This window comes from Rhinolophus sinicus, chromosome 14 (genome assembly GCF_057876585.1).
Source record: "Rhinolophus sinicus isolate RSI-liver-muscle chromosome 14, RSI-T2T, whole genome shotgun sequence".
NCBI lineage: Eukaryota > Metazoa > Chordata > Mammalia > Chiroptera > Rhinolophidae > Rhinolophus > Rhinolophus sinicus.
In genome coordinates this window covers 49,716,247-49,735,204 of record NC_142514.1, presented here as the reverse complement: position 1 = coordinate 49,735,204, position 18,958 = coordinate 49,716,247, and the positions used below count along the sequence as shown (strand labels likewise).

General features: G+C 43.6%; 1 protein-coding gene across 11 annotated transcripts in view; it reads left to right on the top strand.

The window, feature by feature from the left end:
* Positions 1-2,251: 2,251 nt before the first annotated feature.
* Positions 2,252-18,958, top strand: part of GNG12 (G protein subunit gamma 12) — a 108,665-nt gene continuing 91,958 nt past the window's right edge. For 2 of the 11 annotated variants that reach the window (XM_088791194.1, XM_088791195.1), the window contains exon 1: positions 2,252-2,628. In XM_088791194.1, the coding sequence (XP_088647320.1) occupies positions 2,268-2,628 (361 nt within the window). In that variant the 5' untranslated portion in view covers positions 2,252-2,267. Of the gene's footprint in view, positions 2,629-3,150; positions 3,248-3,280; positions 3,305-18,467; positions 18,492-18,958 lie in introns of those variants that run through there. The other 9 variants (XR_016018644.1, XR_016018643.1, XM_074334924.2 and 6 more) reach the window with 9 other exon arrangements.

Genomic DNA, 18,958 nt, shown 5'->3' with positions numbered 1-18,958 from the left:
TGAGAGCAGGGGTACAACAATTGCTAAAAACTTCCAGCTGTGCCACGCACAGCCAAAGCAAATCCTGTAGCTCCGACAAGGAGTTGCAGGTAACGGTGGTGGGAATGAAAGCACACCTTAAGCCAGTGTGCACAAAACTGCAAAAGGATCAGATGGGATATGGCAGAGAACTGACAGCAATTGCTGGAGTTAGGTGTGTAATTTAATGTGATCTAGGGTAAGAGACTGATGCTTGCCTATCAAATCCTAGATTTCATGGGTGAAATTACTAATAGCATGGGTAATATACAGAAGAAATAACAAAAGTAAGTCAATAAAAAATATAAAAAATCATACAGTGATATGGATATGAAATGTGAATGGTTGAAGTTTGGGAACATAAGCAGAGTAGAACGAACACTGGATCCAGGGCTGTCAGTAAAAGCATGAACTCTAGAGTCAGGTGCCTTGGGTTTGAATTCTGGCTCGGCCACTTTTGAGTTACATGGCTTAACTTCCCTGTGCCTACCTGCTAGGGTTGTTAGGAGGATTAAAAAAGTTAATATATGTAAAGTATTTAAAGCAATATGTGCCATATAAGTGTTAGCGCTCATTATTCCTGCCTTGCTGCTAACTAGTCCATGCTTTTCAAACTTTCTGTGGTATTTCATTTTCAATCTGACGCTTTTCTACAACATGATAGATATAAAATGAATAACAAGAAAAATGAAATAAAAGATACAAAGCACAAGGCCATATTTTTAGTTATTAAACAGGCAGAAAATTACTCAAATTGCTATAAAAGTTTCTATATGCTCATTTCAATTTCTATGCTTATTCCATTACAGATGGGTAACAGCTCTCAGACTGTCATTGTTCTAGGGACCACACTTTGAATAACACTGAATTAGAAAATCTTCAATAAGCAACTTAAGTTTTCGATGCCTGTTTTTTAGGTTTTTGCAAGAGCTGAATGCGATTATGTACATGAAAGCATTTACTAAAGTATAAAAGTGCCCCAGAAATGGAAATTACTGGCAGGGCTATAAGAGTCGATTCTGTAGTCTGTGGCCAAAAGATACAAACACCAGTATATGACGGTCTCAGTCCCTGATGGAATTACGCTGTTCTGCATAGGGTGTATCCTTTGAACTGTCAGTGTCTATAAATCAGTCATGTACAGTGGCATTTCCTACCACTGTACAAAGCAAGAAATAAAGGGATCCCTTGGCAGGCTGTGGCTTGTACCCCAAGTACCAGTCATCCCCAGGTTGCTACAACCACACTCCTGGGACAAGGCATCCAAGCACAAATTTCCTCTACTTGCAGCATCCCTTCTGTAGCTTGGTTAAATGATTTCACCCAGAATGATACTTGAGTATGGGTCAGGAGGAAAGTAAGAGTGGAGATAACGTCCTTACTGTAGTTCTTGGCTCCTAGCTTCCCTGGGCCTCACTTCTCTTCAATTGGTGAAACTCAACATACAGACATCCCTCACCAATGCTCTTTGACTCCATTTCAAGTATGGACTCTGCCCACACTGGTTCTAAGTGACCTACTTTGGCCTCACCTTCTCTTTTATCTCCACCCTGTCAAACAAGAAGGCAGATATTTAGCGATATGTAGGCTAAGTGGTGAGGTTCATCCACCCTTGTTACTCTTTCTGGACTCTTTCTGGACTTTTTGAAGGTGCGCCCCCTACTGATTCATCTTGATGTCTCTCCCATCACCTTTAGCGCAATGTGTGGCACGTCGCCGGTGCTCAATGAATGTTCGTTGAATGGCTGTATGTATGAGAAGTTTGAAGTTTGTGGAAACAGAAGTGGCTCTTAAAACTATCAGACCCTGAATCTATGCAGAAAAGACCAACCAAATCCAATTAATTTATTACATAGAACTCTGCCAAATACTGGACATTTGGAAACACAGATTTCATGGAGGAAGAGATGAAGGGGGAGGCTCATAATGCGTGAAGGTACTTCAAATTCAATATCCCGCAATTGTATCTCCACTTTCTGGGAAACAAAATCTCTCCGTGGCCCCAGGGCCCTTTAAATTTTACTGTGACTGTTTTCTTAAGAAATTCCTGGAGCAGAGCCTAACTTTTGTGTAGGGGGTTGGTAGCACGCATATTCGCGGCCCAGGGGACTGTTGGCATAAAGGTTGCCGAATCGCACGCGAAGGAAACTTCCGAGGAGTCAGAGCAGCCCCCTGTAGGGTCGTGAAGTGAGGGGACCGAGAGTCCTTGAATTTCAGGCCTCGGTGAATTCGGGGAAGGAAAAATAGCGATGGTCAAGGTGGCCAGACGTTTTCGGAGCTTCACCGCTCCCAACCTCACCCCTCTGCTGGCCGGGACACGACTCGGATTCTGGCGACCGAACCCGGGAACAGCCAGGGCGTCTGGGCGGGAGGGAGGGCCCGGGCCAGAGGAAGGAGTTGGGACCGCCGCTGCCCCGCCTACCTCGAGCAAGGCGGAGCCGGCGCCCGAGCAGCGGGAGGAGGAGGAGGAGGAGGTGGAGGAGGAGGAGAGATCGGAACCGTCTCCAGGAGCCCTTAGAGACCGAGTCCCCGGCGGCGGCGGTGGTGGCGGCGGCGGCGGCGGGGCAGCGCTCGGGCAGACCGGTGAGCACTCAGCGGCGGGCGCAGGTGGTGAGTCTGGTCTCCACAGGGAGAGGGGCGCAGCGCCGGGCGTGGGCCGGCCAGTTCGGGGGCAGCCTCCGAGTTCCCGGTGCTGGGAAACGAGATGGAGGGAGGGAACGGAGAAAGGAAGGAAGAAGGAAAGAGTGTCCCGGAGGGCGGGGACTGGTCGGGGCACTGGGCGCCGGAGAAGGGGATGGCGGAGGGAGGTTAAGGGACGCCGAGACCCAGGACTGACGGCTTGCTCACCCCTCGACGGGCAGCTGCCGGAGGGCAAGGGAAGCCCGGGGCCCTGCGGGGTTGGAGACGCGGCCCCTGGGATGGGGTGGGAGCCAGGGAAAAGGTCTCCCGGCCCGGGGCCGTGAGTCCCGCGTCCTGTTGGGGTTGGGAGGCTCCCGCGTTCCCAGCCCAGTCTTTGCGGTGTTGCCAGGTTTTGTAGGAGGGCCAGCCTCTGGGGGGCGACCCAGGCGCCACGCCCCTCTTCTCTACTTTCTTCCGCTTTTTCTTGGGACCAGCGCTCGGGTACGTAGCCCTGGAACCCGCTGGGCGCTGGTTTTCGAGCAGAGAAATAGCAGGTCACGGAGGAGGACCCCAAGCACACATCCCGCGAGGGACCCCTGACTATTTGCAGGTGACAGATATATGGGGAGGACAAGACTCAAACGTTAGTCTTGCGTGATTTTTAAAGGTATTGCCCGACACTTACTGCGTGAATCAGGGTGACTTCCTTTATTTTTTATTTTAACTAGGGCATATCAATTAAAGTTAATTTGCAGACGTTGTTTCTAAAATCTCCCGACACTCACTTTCCCCTCGCCTGTCCTATAAACTTGACTTAAACCATTCATAGCTTTCGAAAAGGAACTCGTGATTCTGGTTAAATCACCGCCGCGGAGTGAAACTTTGGATAACTGTAAATCTAAGTAAAGGAATTCACGAGACCTGTCATCTTGTGGTCACCCTGTCCGGGAGTGGTTGTATGTATACAAACAAGTGCATAGAGAAGGAAACGGCCAAAAACCAGAGAGAAGGGAGGTCCCCTGAGTCCACGTGTCAGGGCACGTTTAATAGCTGCACCGAGGGGAAACAAACCGGGAATTTATTAGACCTTGTGGAGTTGGAGAAACTTCACATGATTAGTTTCCTTCCCATCAGTTATTTCCTCTTCCCCCGCCCCCCTTGCTGTCTTTGGGGACACTGTTTATATTTCCTGGGGCTATTGTAGCTTCATCTGAATAGATTGTCTATAATGAATCTTTTGGATGTTGTCAGAGGCAGGGTCTGTATTTGTGTGTTCTCTACTTTAAAAGCGGAGTTCACCTTTGTCTTTAAAGTGCTGGTCACCATACTGCACCACTGCCGGTGCTTCTCAGCTCTCTGTGTAAATTATCTCAGGATGGCGGCCCTCACCTAGGAGAACCAGGAAGGCAGGCACTGCTGGAGTGACGGGATTGGATTTTACTCTTGCCAAAGCAATCACATTCAACTAAGGCGCTGTTTTTTTTTTTCTTTTTCCCCCAACCAAATTGTATGTATTAGCAAGCCCCCTTTTCAATAAACAAACATGATTCACACACTACATAATTTTTTTAAAAGTAATCAAACGTTTTATAGAGACTTCAGTGATAAAGGGACTTTGGGATCAAATGTTCAGTCCCTTTGAGTTTCCTAACAGTTAACTAGCACCATAAAACCCTGGTTTAAGTCCAAAAAATGCTGAACAGACTAATGACTGCGCTTTTAGACCTTATAAAAAAATGCAGTCGTGATGTTACTGTGTTTAAACCAGGTAATTCACTAGATGCTGAACCCAGACAGCATTTAGATTTGTGTACAAATACATACAAATAGGAATCTGTGTTTCACAAGAGACTGAAAAGATTAATATTATAAAAATTTTCTGCGTAGCAAGCTCCAGTCTCATTTGAAAGATTAGCTCTCTAACAATGAGATTTGTGGTGTTGGGCTGGTGTTGTCACTTGTTGAAGGACTTGGGTGGTTTGTCATGTTGTGACAGCAAAGAGCTTCATAGGGAAAACACTTAAGGAAATGGTTAGCTAATACCAAACTATTGTTTTTTTGTTTGTTTTTTTCCATGTTGAAAACCTCTCTCTGAGACAAAAAATTCAAATTTAGAATTACGTCATGTATTGTGTTGGATTTATATTGGGTGTGTTTTTCTCTTTTAAGTTTTATATGTCAGCTTAAACTTAATCTAGGGAGATAAATTGTAGAAGTCAAATAAAATTTTTCTGAGGCCTCGTTTGGAAGAGAAGCAGTTTAACAGTGGTTTGCGGTGTGGGTTTTGGTGTGAGACAGACCTGGATGGGAATATTAGTTATTTAATCTTTTTTGGTCTGATTTATAAAATGGGGATGATAGTGGTCTCTATTTCTAAGGTTTTTATGAAAGTATATCTTTGGAAAACAGTTTGACTGAACCTAACACGGTTAATGTTCAAAATTATTAGCTATTTTACTTATCTAGCTTACTCTATCTAGCAGCAGGCTATCGGATAGATTAGAGATGGCAGCTTGAACCTTCTGGAAACACTAGATAGTGCAATTTTAAATTCCAAAGAAGGTATCTGATTTTAGAGATAGATGTATGGAGCCAGCTATATAAATATATATTTGTGTACATATGTGTGTCATGTTTCTATCACAATGGTATGAATAATTATGATTAATGGATTAACAGTTTTAATATGCTTTTAGCATTGAAGTCATAGTTGTATAGTATTTTTTAGGACCAGGTAGTCAGAAACATTTCATTAATCATACTTAAATTTAAAGAGAATTTATATTTCAAATAGTCATGTTTATTAGCCCTGGGTAGGAAATTAAACCGGGAACAGAAGTATTTGTCTTTAACTAAGTATGGTTTTTAATTAAAGTATGAAAAAATGTGACCCAACGGTATCCAGTTATTTACTTTTTCATGTGCTGATGTCCAATGCCAACAGATAAGCCATAAATAGTGTTTAGGACTGGGAGTGTTTCGTAAACAAAACGTTTTGTAAAAGCGTCATGACTAGTTATAAACTTTTGTGGGAATGGGTGTTCAGTTAATTCAGGGAATCCATCATCATATCATGGAATCATTTGCAAAATTTTAAAAAATGCTTCCATCTTTAAAAACAAACCCTTTTAAGTGCCTGTTGTTTTTTCTTAATGTATATTGGGTGCATAGGATTGACTGGACTCATAGCTCATGCCACAGCCGACTTCTTATTTTACTAAGTGTTCCACAGGGATGCAAAGATGGTGCTTTATAATCTTTTTAAATAACTGTAAAGGATATGATGTTGTTATGAATCATTTCTTGCCTATGACATTATACTCTGAAGCAGTGGAGGACTTGATTGAATAAATTATTGATCTTTTCACTCCTAGAACATCATAACTTAGTGATGGATTCGTGGCTCAAGCTTCTTGCTGTATAGCGTGTGGGCAAGTTACTTAATATCTCTGCTTCAGTGAGGTGTTGTGAAGACTAAATTAGTTAATCTATCTAAAGCATTTAGAACAGTGCCTGGCACACAGTCTGTGTTCAATAAATATTAATGTTAAATTATTACTTACTGAAATTTTCTCTCCCTAAATGTTATATAATGTGCGTGTATTATTTTTGTAACAAGAAAACAATTATGCAAAATTTTAATGGTTCCCAAAAATCTAAAAAAGCTTAGTATTTTAAAAAGTAATTTAAAAGCGCTGCCAAGCAGTGCTTATGAAGTAAGAGAATATAATTAGGCAATTGTCATTGCATCTTTTAAATATGGGATGGATTGCAGTGTTACTTTGTTCAACAAATTAATTCTCCTTGATCTCAATCTTACTTTCCTTATTAGAAACTGTTTAAACAATCAGCAGTCATGAAGTCATATTAAGATAGGTTAAGTAAGGGAAGGAATGCACAATTGTGTGCACAATTACAGTGCATTATTACAATTACAACTAGGTTAAAAAGTTTATGCACAGAAAGAAAGTCTAGAAGAAGCTACAGACAAATGGATGGTGGGCTTATGATGCTTTTCCCTTTTTCTCCCCCTTCCTCCCCATTTTCCCCAATGAGCATGTATATGTAATACAAAATAATCCATTTGTGTGACAGTTACTCAGTAAAAACTCTGGTTTATTAGCTACGCATAGCAGGATTTTGTTTTTTTTTTTAGGAAAAAACACCAGCCCACGTAGAGTTGACAGTCGTAAATTAAATGTCAAAACCTTGGTGCTGAGAATTGTTTAGCAGTAAAAGCGAGGCTCTTTCAGAAGTTTGCAGGTTTATCTTCGTAAGAGATGTTTGAAATTCGGGTCTGCATACAGACCAGGTCCACCAACCTGACTTTTATGGAAGTTGTCACTTCCCAGATCTAGGTCCTGCATTGACGAGTTAGGTGCATCTAACACCTTCCGCGTTTCAGATGCCTACAAGACAGTCACGAGGAAGACGTCAGTGCACTTAGTTTCACAGGAAAATTTGATAGATAAAAAATACTTACAGCAGAATTGTGTGATTCCATTAAGTGAGCTGTTCTACATCCTGGGTCCAGGTGTAAGCCCTTTACGTACACAATCTGTTCAGTCCCCACAACCCACAGATGAGGAAGCTGAGGGTCCCTCAGTGACCAGGCCAGAATTTGCCCGGGGGTTGCTCTGACTTCACATCCCATGCTCTTAAGTGCTCTGCTAAGGGCTGCAGTGGAGGTGCATCAGCTAAGGGGAGTGGCGGATGGGGGTGGCCGTGCAGAGGGGACTTTATGGAGGAAGTCCATTTAGAAGCTATAAATCAAACCAGGAGATACACAAGGAGACAGCTCTTTTTAGGGGTGGAGATGACCCACCTGAGGAGAATTATTGGTGCCCTTCATCGAGTTCACCCTTCTTCAGCCATAAAAATCGAAGCTTCCAAAATTGCCTGAGACCCAGCAGGCCTGAAGTGACCTGTGAAGTTGGCCTCTCCCATCCCTGGGCTCCCACAGAGGACCTTGAGAGTGCAGATGAAGGAACTGGCCTGCTAAGTTCTGTTCTAGAACCAGCTCGTACCAACAGGTCCTGTCCTCCCCACTTATCCTGTCTCAGGAATGAATGAAGAGTAGTGAGCAGGTGGCTTGGATCCGGGGCAGGGAGTGGAGGTGATTTGACTGAAGGTTATTTCTAGCTGGATTATTCCATTTATTGCCGAGTCTCTTGAAAATCGTTTCTAGTGTCACTTAAATGGTTGGTTTATGATGTCAGGCTTTTTTGGGTATCATGAAAGTGCTTAGTTGTGAGAGTCTGGTTGCCATCCTCTGACAAGGAGGGTTTTTGTATTCTTTTAGTGGGTCTGCATTTCAGAGGAGTAATGTATTAAAAAAAACAGGGTGTTGCAGACTCAAGATTTGATACCGTGTTTCCCTGAAAATAAGACCTAGCTGGACAATCAGCTCTAATGCATCTTTTGGAGCAAAAATTAATATAAGATCCGGTCTTATTTTACTATAAGACCTGGTATAATATATAATATAATGTAATGTAATGTAATGTAATGTAATGTAATGTAATATAAGACCCGGTCTTATTTTACTATAAGACCTGGTATAATATAATATAATGTAATGTAATGTAATGTAATGTAATGTAGTAATGTAATGTAATGTAATATAATATAATACTGGGTCTTGTATTAATTTTTATTCCAAAAGACGCATTAGAGCTGATTGTCCGGCTAGGGCTTATTTTAAGGGAAACAGGGTACTTTCAACTCTACTGGATAATTAATAGCTAAAAGAAGAATTTCTTTTAGGTCTATTTTTATGAGTCAATTGCTAAGAATCTTTTGTCGTTTTTCACATTTCATTGGCTGTAAGTGGGCGACTTTGGGCCCGGAGGGTCAGGAGGCCCAATATCCCGTGTGTTTTCTTACAGAATAGACTACCATTCCCCTTGCAGTCAATGTCACGTAATTGACACAGGATCCCCTTTGGTTGACCGAGATGAGAAGCGCAAGGTTTGGTTTAACTTGGGTTGTCGTCATCACAAATGCTCACTGGAGTGGGCTCTGGGTCAGTTGTCATCTCTGCACTTGCATTCTATGTATAGAGAGTTGCCTTTATTCCAAATGGCGGTGTGCAAACCAACATAAGCCCATTGGGAATGGAATCTTAAAACTTTACTGATGTAGAATACTCAGGCTTTTATTTAGCGACAGATGCTACTAGCCAAGATGTTCCTGACCACTGGACCTTAAACCCTCCACCCCAAGCTTGCAGTGCCCTTACATTTGGTCTGCTTTTTGGGAAGAAATTATTGCATAGGAGCAACCAACACAGTTTAGCTCTCAACGTGAGCTAAATCAAAGGATGGAAAGAGGAACCAAAATGCGAAAGCTGCTTGGGCTTTATTGAGGTTTAGTGAGGGAAAATCATCACATCAATGTATTCCACCAGAATCTCGGGCAAACTGGAAAAGTGTTGAAACCAATAGACTTGGTGCCTGTCCTGTACCTAGACCACCAAAATCTTTGAAGTTATTAGACCATGACCAGCACGTAGACCTCGGGGCTTCGCACAGGTGTATAAGGTCATGATTGTATGCTCAGACATATATACTCAGGGGAGGGTTGGGTGTCTGGCCAAGAAGCAGAAGGATTGGATTGTGACTTCTTGACAGGGCTGCCTTGAACTCTTGTACAGGTTGTTCACTGCACAAGAGTGCTGGCCAAGGAAACAAGTGGGGGCTCAAATCTACCCAAAAAACCGTGTGTCCTGTGTTAGAGCTGCCTCTGCCAGAAGGAAGGGGCACTTCTTTCTTTCTGATACCACCAAGTCTGCAAGGTTAGGTTCACTAGGAGGGGTTGTCTTTTTCTAATTCACACAAAGGCACACTGTGGCCAGCTGCTGCTCTGCCTCTCATGGCCCCTTCAACCACAGTAACCCTCTAAATGCCATGAACCAGAAGATTCTGGCACATTGTAGGTGCTTAATAAATGCCCCTGGAATGAAGGAATAAAACCGTGTTCTCTGCAGTGTGTGCCAGCCAAGTGCCTGAGCCAGTGTTCTTCTTTAATGGAAAAAATAAAATTGATCTGCTAGGAAATGCGCGTTCTGTGGTGCATGTTCCCGGCGACAGGCTTCTCCCTCTTTAGTTCATTCCCTACGGGGCAGGGAAAGACTAGCACTTGGGATATTGTTGACAGTGTCAGTGGAACACCAGCAACATGCTCAGTATTGCTTGATACTGGGGTCCGTGCACCCCTTCTGTAGTCCACCTGGTGAAGGGAACGCAGTGCTGACTCCTGGGAATGTGCGAAGAAGTTCATGTTATTTATTGACGAGCTGTGGCCCTCCCCTTGGGTTGGACAGGATGCAAAAGACTGTAGCTGCAGGAGCCTTTGGGAACTCACCTGTGAGCCCTGCTTCTTGCATAAAAAGACTTTTCTGGGTTAGGGGGTAAGAAGTGGGGAGCCTTGTTGCTGAAGCTATCCAGAAACTAAGAAAGGGATTTTGTGTGTGTCCCCCTCAGTGCCAGCTGCTTCTTGCATGCTTTCTCTTTTAAGTTGATCCTTTAGAAAGCCTAACTCTGAGAATTAACTTCCTGTTCCTGGCTCCTCTCCTGGGAGGCAATCTTCACAGCAGGTAGGACCAACCAGGTTTAGTGGCTCAAACTGCTAAGGCAGTGGTTCTGAGGATAAAGACCCAGGTTTGTACTTAGGACCTTGGCCTTCTGCTGTTTTATGCAGAGGCTACACCTTGTGCAAAAAGCCCACAGGCACAGAAAGCTGAACGTCTTTCACATTTAATCTGGTGAAGTACAGCCTTCTTCAGGCAAACTCAGATTCCTAAAACAGCAGTAGCAGGAGATAATAATGCCTAACAAGGATTCCCTACACACTTTTTTTTAGATAGCAAACCTACCTGTTGCATTTACAGTATGATTTGGTTTTACAAAATTCCAGGAGCCCCAACTTTTCAGGAATATTTCTCTGTTGAATTAAACAGAATATTCCGGCACATGCTTTGCCCTCTTTTTTAACATAAATATTTGATGAGCGGCATGCTTCAGCCACGACTGTCCAAATCCAGAAAGCAAATAAATGCTCCTGGCATGCTGCCTGGGAGGTAATCCTAGTGCCTCCCATTCACCCACAGTTCTCTGGACTTCCTTCTGGCTGTCATAAATACCGGGGAGCTCGGGTACACCCACACCCAGCAGGGAACATAAAACAGGGCAGAGATCAACCTCTCCACGCTCATTGTGTTCAGCCCCTGAACTCTGGACCGCGGTTTCTCTGATTTACTGATGGCAACTTGGGAAATCACCTTCCTCGACCTAGGTTTCCCAGACCCCTGAGCTGAACATTTTAGCTTTGTGTCTTCTAAGCTGATCTGCTCTTGTTTGTCACACCCCTGTGAAAAATGGCTTATACAACCTCTTCATTTAAAAAAAAAAAAAAAAAAAAAAAAAGGCAATATGGTCCCCCCAAAACCTCACGAATGTATGAAGAGGTAAACACTGAGAAATCTTGCTCCCATCCCATCCAAGCTTTTCCCACACTCTTGTAGATACAATCAACGTGTAAATACAGTCAAATCAGAATATGTATTTTTATTCTTCCTCCTTGTTTCTCAAAAGATGGACTACTATATGTACCCTATTCTATGTCTTGCTTTTTGAATTAGCAGTATGTTATGGAGATCTCTATCGTCACATACGGATCTCTCTCTCTCTCTCTCTCTCTCTCTCTCTCTCTCTCTCTCTCTCTCTCTCTCAGCATAATAGTTTTCCATTGTGTGGATGTACTGTAGTTTATTTGGCTAATCTCTATTGCTGGACCTTTGGATTATTTCCAGTCTTTTGCTATTACAAGCAGTGCTACAACTAATAAAGGTGTAATAAGTCATTTTGCTCTTGTGCAGGTGTACCTAAAGGATAGAGTCTCAGAAGTGAGAATGCTGAATCACAGGGCCCACTAATCCCCCTCCGGAAGGGTTGACTCATTTTTTTCCTCTCACAGGCAGTGTACTGGATGGCCTGTTTCCCCACAGCCCTACCAGCAAGAAGTATGTCTTCTCTTTATCTTTTTCCTAATCTGGTTAGTGAGAAATGGAAACTTCAAGTCCTCTAAATTTTTTGAATCATGAGTGAGGTGGAGGTTGGGGGCCATTTGTACATTTTCTCCTTCACGCTGTCCGCACCTATCGATCCTCCTGTGGGCATTTATTCACCTTTCCTCCTGAAGCAAGCCTCTTGCCTACATTGCTGTCAAAATCTCTTAAATACAGACCTAACAATGTGATCGCTCTTTTGGGCCTAAGGGTAGAGTTGGCTGCCAAACTGTCAGTGCAAAATCGAGAGAAGTGGAAAGTAGGGTTTTATGCCAATTGCTAATGTCTGATTTATAAATAGTTTTCAGCTAATGGTATTACTAAACTGGGGCTTCTCCAAAACCATTATGAGGATGATCTTCTAGTCTAGAATTTCTCCCTCTCAAACAAAAACAAGAGGGAGAGGTCGAGAATATATAAATTCCAAAGGCATTTCCTGCAGAATCTTTTAAAAAATCTAGTTTTCCATTTACGTGCACCTCCTGAAAGGTTATGCAGGCCACATTTTTTTGCTTATCTGCTGAATCAGGCTCCTTTTCTCCCTTTGATTTCACCATCAGAGAGCTGTCTGCTCTGTTTCCAAGGTGAAAGAGATAGAGAGAAGTAAAAGTACAAGGCAAAGAGACCAGCCAGAGTTCAGGATTTGACAACGGGGTGTGGGATTAGAGTGGCGCAGACTCACCTTTCTTTTCGAGGTGCTCTTTCAGTCAGCTCTTGCGATGCTGTTGTAATATAAATTAATTTTCCCTTTTTAAAAATGAAATCCATCGAGAGAGGAAGTATGGTTTAGAACATAGACTGTGATTTTTTGGGTTTGCTTTTAGAAATGCATATGAGGCAGTTCTATATAATGTTTACCTACATTTCCATCAAAAAAATCAAACAAACAAACAAGAAAACCTCACAAAAACAACAGCACCAGAATGCTCTCCTCCTCAGAGTTCCTGCGTGTAGCAGTGGCTCATGAAAGCTCCAGAAAGGAGGATCTGAGCTTCCAGGACCAATGCTCTCGCCACCTCCTGAAGATGTGGATTATTATTTTTGTGAAGGTTGGTTTTCAGTTCTCTGGATGCTTATTTTTTTCTTCCAGTGCTTCTGTCTCTCTGTCATGATAGTGGTGATCTCCCCCACGATAGTGTCAGCTCTGCACAGACAGGCCTATGGTCTGTTGTTCTGTCCCCTGTATCTAGAACGTTACCTAGCGCCTTGAGGTGGTCCATCATAGTGGATGGATGAATGAATGCTCCTGAGGGTAGGTACCTTCCAGGCTGTATGATTTTTGTTTGTTTGTTTATCTGCTGAATTGGGCTCCTGGCTAGGTCTTTGTGATCAACTGTGTTAGGGAATCCCATGTCAGATACGAGCCTGGCCTGGGCTGCGAGGCCGGGGGCGGGGGGCAGAGAGTGATTCATGTTGGCTAATTTCCTTGGCCTTTTAGCAGGATTCTCTAGCCCTTAGCATTCTCTGACAGTGTGCGTGATGTTTAGAGCTCAAGCTTGCAGTCTGAATCACCTGGGCAAGTCACCTGACCTCTCAGATGACCTGCCCATTTTCAAAATAGAGATAATAATACCATATTTCAACAAATCTAAGATGCCATCAATTATGAGACATGCCACTGTTGTATGTGCCACCAAAGAAAAAAAATTGCTGCCCATTCAACTATAACCCACATCAACTCTAAGAGTGTATTAGTTTTCTATGGCTTACCACAAGTTTAGCAGCTTAAAACAACACACGTATTATCTCACAGTTCTGTAGGTGAAAAGTTGGCATGGGCATGGCTGGTTTCTCTGCTCTGGGTTTTACATGTTGAAATCTCATTGGGAAGCTCTGGGAAGAATCCATTTGCAGGGTCATTTAGGTTGTTGGTAGAATCCAGTTCTTTTCATTGTGGAACTAAGATCTGCCTCCTTTCTGGCTGTCAGACCCAGCAACAGCATTCACAGGTCCTTCTCATGCCTAGAATCTCTTTGAGGCCCCCTTCTGTTCTATTTCTCCGCTTCCAGCCAGAGAAAGTTCTCTGCTGTAAAGGGCGCATTTAATTCAAGTGGACCCAAGCTGGATAATCCAGGCTACACCCCCTATATTAAAACCTGTAACCTTAATTACACCTGCAGAGTCCCTTTTGCCTTGTAACATAACATATTCATAAATTCCAGGGATTAGGACGTAGACATCTTTGGGGGGGCCATTCTTTCTACCACAAAGAATTGTCCCAGTATCAGGGATGTTAAAATGTGAACAGAATATGCTTCTTAGAATTAATGAAATACTATCTTTTGCTTAGGAATAGAGGAGCTACTGATATGTGTAAAGCATTCAGTGTGTTACTAGTAAGTGCTCAAGTGTTAACTTATCATTGTAATTAATATTATCATAGTGTTCACCTCATAACCCTAACCTTTCATTTCAATTGAAGTTATTCTCATTTGGCAGACACTAACTGAGAGAAAATAGTATGCCAGCAGTTAATTTGATGACAGTGATGATGATATTTATTCCTTGAGCGACAACTACGTACCATGTGCCAGGAGCTTTACATACACTTCTGTCACCTTGCAGTAGACCTCTGAGGTAGGTAATACTGGCTCCATGGACAGGTGAGGAAACAGGTACAGGGAGAGTGAATATTGCCTCACAGCTCTGTGTGGTAAGCCGGTGGTGGCATCTTGCTTTGAATCCAGGCCTTCTGACTCTGCAGTCAGTGGTCTTCGTGCTGCCATGTTACCTGTCCCATAGTCCCTGGTGGTACCATGTGAAAAGTGCATGAGGGAGAGGTGTCCACCAGGTGTGCAGGTGTGGCCCCCTGAAAGGGGAAGGCATGAGAGGAAGAGACATTGCCATGTAACGTGTCTCTCTTGTACTCAGATATTTCGTTGCTAGTAACTGTGCAGCTCATTGAAAACAAAGGTCCTCACACATCATCATTTTTTCAGTTTTTCATAAGCACAAGAATGACCTTTTTTTAATTCAAAAAGTACTTATCGGTTACCTCCTCTATGAGGATACAACTATGAACAACATTGTGATATTCTGATTTATAATAAGAAATATACACACACACCTGTGTATATATCCTCACCTATTACAGAGCTCCTAAAAACTTTGGAATTACTTAAGTGATGAGATAAAGGTATCCTTTTATGTTAAAGAGGTGACTTCTGGACCACACCTGAGGATGGGGGCTGTTTGCCAGGAGAACCAACCATGTGATTAGAAAGTTTCAACTTTCATTCCCTCCTTTCAGACCTCCTGGGAGGGAAGAGGGGCTGGAGGCTGAATCAGTCACCAGTGGTCAATGATTTAATCCATCGTGCCTGTGTAATGAAGCCTCCATGAAAACCCAAAAGGACAAGGTTTGGAAAGCGTCCGGCCTGGTGAGCAGGTGGAGATGCAAGGAGAGTGGCACGCCTGGAGAGGGCATGAAAGCTCAATGCCCTTTCCCCATACCTTGCCCTATGCATTTCTTCCGTCTAGATGTTCATCTGTATCCTTTAATAGCCTTTGTAATGAATCGGTAATCTAGTGAGGAAATGGGTTTCCTGAGTTCTGTGAGCCACTCTAGCAAATTAGTTGAACACAGGAAGGGTCATGGGAACCTCTGATCTATAAACTGTGGGTGAGAAGCGCAAGTGATACTCTGGGCTTGCTATTGTTGTCTGAAGTTGGGCTTGCGGGGGAGGCAGTCTTGTAGGACTGAGCCTTAACGTGTGGAATCCGATGCTGTGTTTGGGTAGATGATGTCAGAATTGAGTTCAATTGTAGGACACCCAGCTGGTGTCAAGAATTGGTTGGTGGTATGGGAACATCCTCTACACCCCTCTCAATGAGACTGGGAGTTGGTGGCCAAAACCCTTTTATATAGTGTGTGGTTTTCAAAAAGAGGAAAGTTTAGCATTGGAAATTTCTGCTTTTTAAACTATTATCAGTGTAACCTGGACAAAGGGGAAAGGAAGAAGAGGAGTTTAGCAGAACTGGAATAAGAATAGCTGTTACCTAAATTTGATAAACTACTCTAAGATCACAGATTCTAGAATGTTCCCAAGACACAACTGCAGATTGCCTATGTTAGGTTCTTCAAACTCAGGTAGACATTGTTAAAAAACCCGTCTCATTATCCTCCCATCAACACCTGCTTTGCTTCCTGCCTTCTCTGAAGAAGTCAGTGTAAGATAGCCTCCATCCACCCAGGGTGCCAGGCTCTGAACCCCTGGGTCATCTGGAACCCCTCACTCCAGCTCAGACACCCCTCACCCCCACCAATGCCTGCACAGCCACTGTCTAACTAGTCCACATGCCTGCTCGTTACCCCTAGTGCCTGGGACCTGGATTGTCGCCATGGCTGCCTAACTGACCTACCCTCTACATACTGCCACCTGGGTGATTTTTCTAAAACAGATCTGACAATGGCACTTCCTGTCTCGTATCACAGTTAGTGGTTAAAGGTTCACACTGTCCGGGTTTAAAGCTTGCCTGTGCTTCTTATGAACTCTGAAATCTTGGAAGAGTTATTTACTTGCTCTGTGTTATGGACTGAATGTTTATATCCTGCCCCCCCAAATTCATGTATTGAAATCCTAACCCCCAATATAATGGTATTAGGAGATGGGGGCCTTTGGGAATCGGTTAGGTCAGGAGAGTGGAGCTCTCATGAATAGGATTAGTGCCCTTATAAAAGGGACCCTAGAGAGCTGTCTTGCCCCTTCCACCGAGTGAGATTACAGTGAGAAGATAGCCATCTGTGAAAGCAGAAGCAGAATCTGCTGGCACCTCTCACTGAATCTGCTGGCACCTTGATCTTGGCTTTCCAGCCTCCAGAACTGTGAGAAATAAATGTTAGTTGTCTAAGCCACCCAGTCTGTGGTATTTTTGTTATAGCAGTCCAAATGGACTAAAACACTGGTCAAACATTAATTTCCACTTTGCAGATGGAGAAACTGAGGCTCTTTTTAGACAGTTTCTGTTACTAACCCAAGACCCTGGAGCTAGCAAATAGCAGAGGTGAGATTAGAACCCCATACTTCTTGTTTTCCTGTTTTGTGCAGCCTTGTCCAATCTACCCTATGAGCTGGGGTGGGGGGTCTATCTGGATACCCGCCAGTCTCAGAACCTCTTTATCACTGCCCTGCCTGTACCGGAATGGCTGAGTGGGCAGGAACCAGGCCTGGAGGGACCTTGAGACACACCCTCTCTCCCCACCCTCTCTCCTTACTCGGCTGTCCCACTGGTATTTATGAGTCACACCCTTAGCAGTGAGGGCCCACCTGGAAATCTGGGGTAGAGTGGGGGCAGAGGCAGCCTGAGTCGGAGGCAGGAGGCTTTAGGAGAATGGAGGGTGGTGGGAGGACCTTGCTTATGAGTAATTTGTAGTTAAGATTGTAGGGCTCAGTGAGCCCAGGAGAAGCTGCCCAGTGAAAGCTGGGGTTTGGAGATGGGGGAAAGCTCTTGTACAATTATCCACAGGGCAGTAAAGCTGTTCCTTAGACTTCTCTTCCCCTCCATAAGTATATGGATGCATTTCCCTTCCCACTCCCTTTGAAAAGGGGTGTCCTTTACACTCAGGAATGCATTCTGTGCTCTAACCACTCAGACTGGGTTGTAATCTTTATTAGGGAAACAGAGTAAAGGGATGGATTCACACCGAGGACTCTTGACCTTGAACTTTCTCCTCTTGAGAAAAGTTTAAAATGTAGGACTTCACACATTAACTTATCTTTTTCTTTTCTTTCATTAGAAAAAAAAGGAAGAAAAAAAAAACTCTTAAAGGGAATAAAATTTTGTGGTTCAGGCAGCCTTGATAACTGGAGAGACCACGGCCGTGGTTTGGAAACCCGTCTGTACATTAGACCTCAGCTGGGGAGTGATTTTGAAAACCATGAAGCCCTGGCTGCACCCCAGACCTGTAAAGTCGGCCCTTCTGGCATGAGGCCCAGAGGGCAGCATCTCTCTGGAAGCTCCCAGGTGCTTCCAGGGCACAGTCAAGGGTGGAGAGCGCCAGGAGGGTGGCCTTCTTGCTGCCCGAGTTACCTCTGAGTCTCTGCCGTGTGAACCTTTGACATGAGGGGACGTTGTGATTTGGCTGCTGATGAGTCTTAGGATTCTGGCTCATTTTCCTCATGTAATTATGAGGTCTGGGAGCAACCTTAGAGCACAAATCCTGTCTGCATGTCAGCTCACAGAGCCCCTTGAAACACGGTGAGCTCTACCTTTGAGCTGTATAACCCATCTCTTCCTACTTATGAACAAATAATTGGTGTATCCTGTGAGTTGAAAGCAAAAAGGAGTGTCCTTGAAGGGAAAGTGTCACTGTCCCCATTTTGACAGTCACCCATAGCATAATAGAACAGCAACTCTGGGGATGAAATGCATGGATATGATAGGGGTCTCTGCGACAAGTCATTTCCCCTCCTGGACAGTTTTCTTGAGAAAACTGAATCTTGGGATTCTGTGACATAAATGTTACTCATGGCCAGGTTCGTCCTCTGGAGCCTCAGAGCAAATTACTGTTCTTGAGGGGTATATGTGGGCTCTTGAATTTTGACTAGTGGTCAACACTCATTTTGTTTCATGTCCAATAGCATATTTTATTTTTATCAGGCATTTAGTAAGGAAAAAATTGTGAGGGAAGGTGACCTATAAAATTCACATTCATAAATGATATGTGGATACAAATACTTTTTTTTTTTTGCAGGATTTTGTTTGGATTGAATGTGTGCTCCACATAGATTTCCCCATGAAAGCTAGAATCCTCCTGAATGATAACACTTTTCAGAAGCATCAAAAAGTAGGAGTCCCTTGGGAACCCTTATGGTCATAAACTGAATAAAAATGAAACATGAAATCTGAGAGTGCAACTTGGTTTTCAAACTAACTTCACTTTTTATAATTTTGATGAGGGGGAGTAACTTTTTTGTATGCCTGCTCTTGACCAGGCATTACAATCCCGTAAAGTATAATTAGTTCATTTTACGGAAGAGGAAATGACAACTCAGAAAGGTTCAGTAACCTGCCCAAGGTTGCACAGCTCATGGAGCTGTCAGAATTCAAACCTGTGCCTGCTTGACTAGACCATGCTGCACTCTAGTACTAAAAGAACACACTTGCCTCAGTTTTTTCTAGCCCCTTCAAGAGACTTTCATTGTCCACAGAAGATTGTCCTGATAAGCATATAAAACATAAAAGCACAGTAGAACATGAGGCTGAACGGAACCAGCATCTATGCGAGGACAAAAAGTCCAGAAAAGAAAGTAA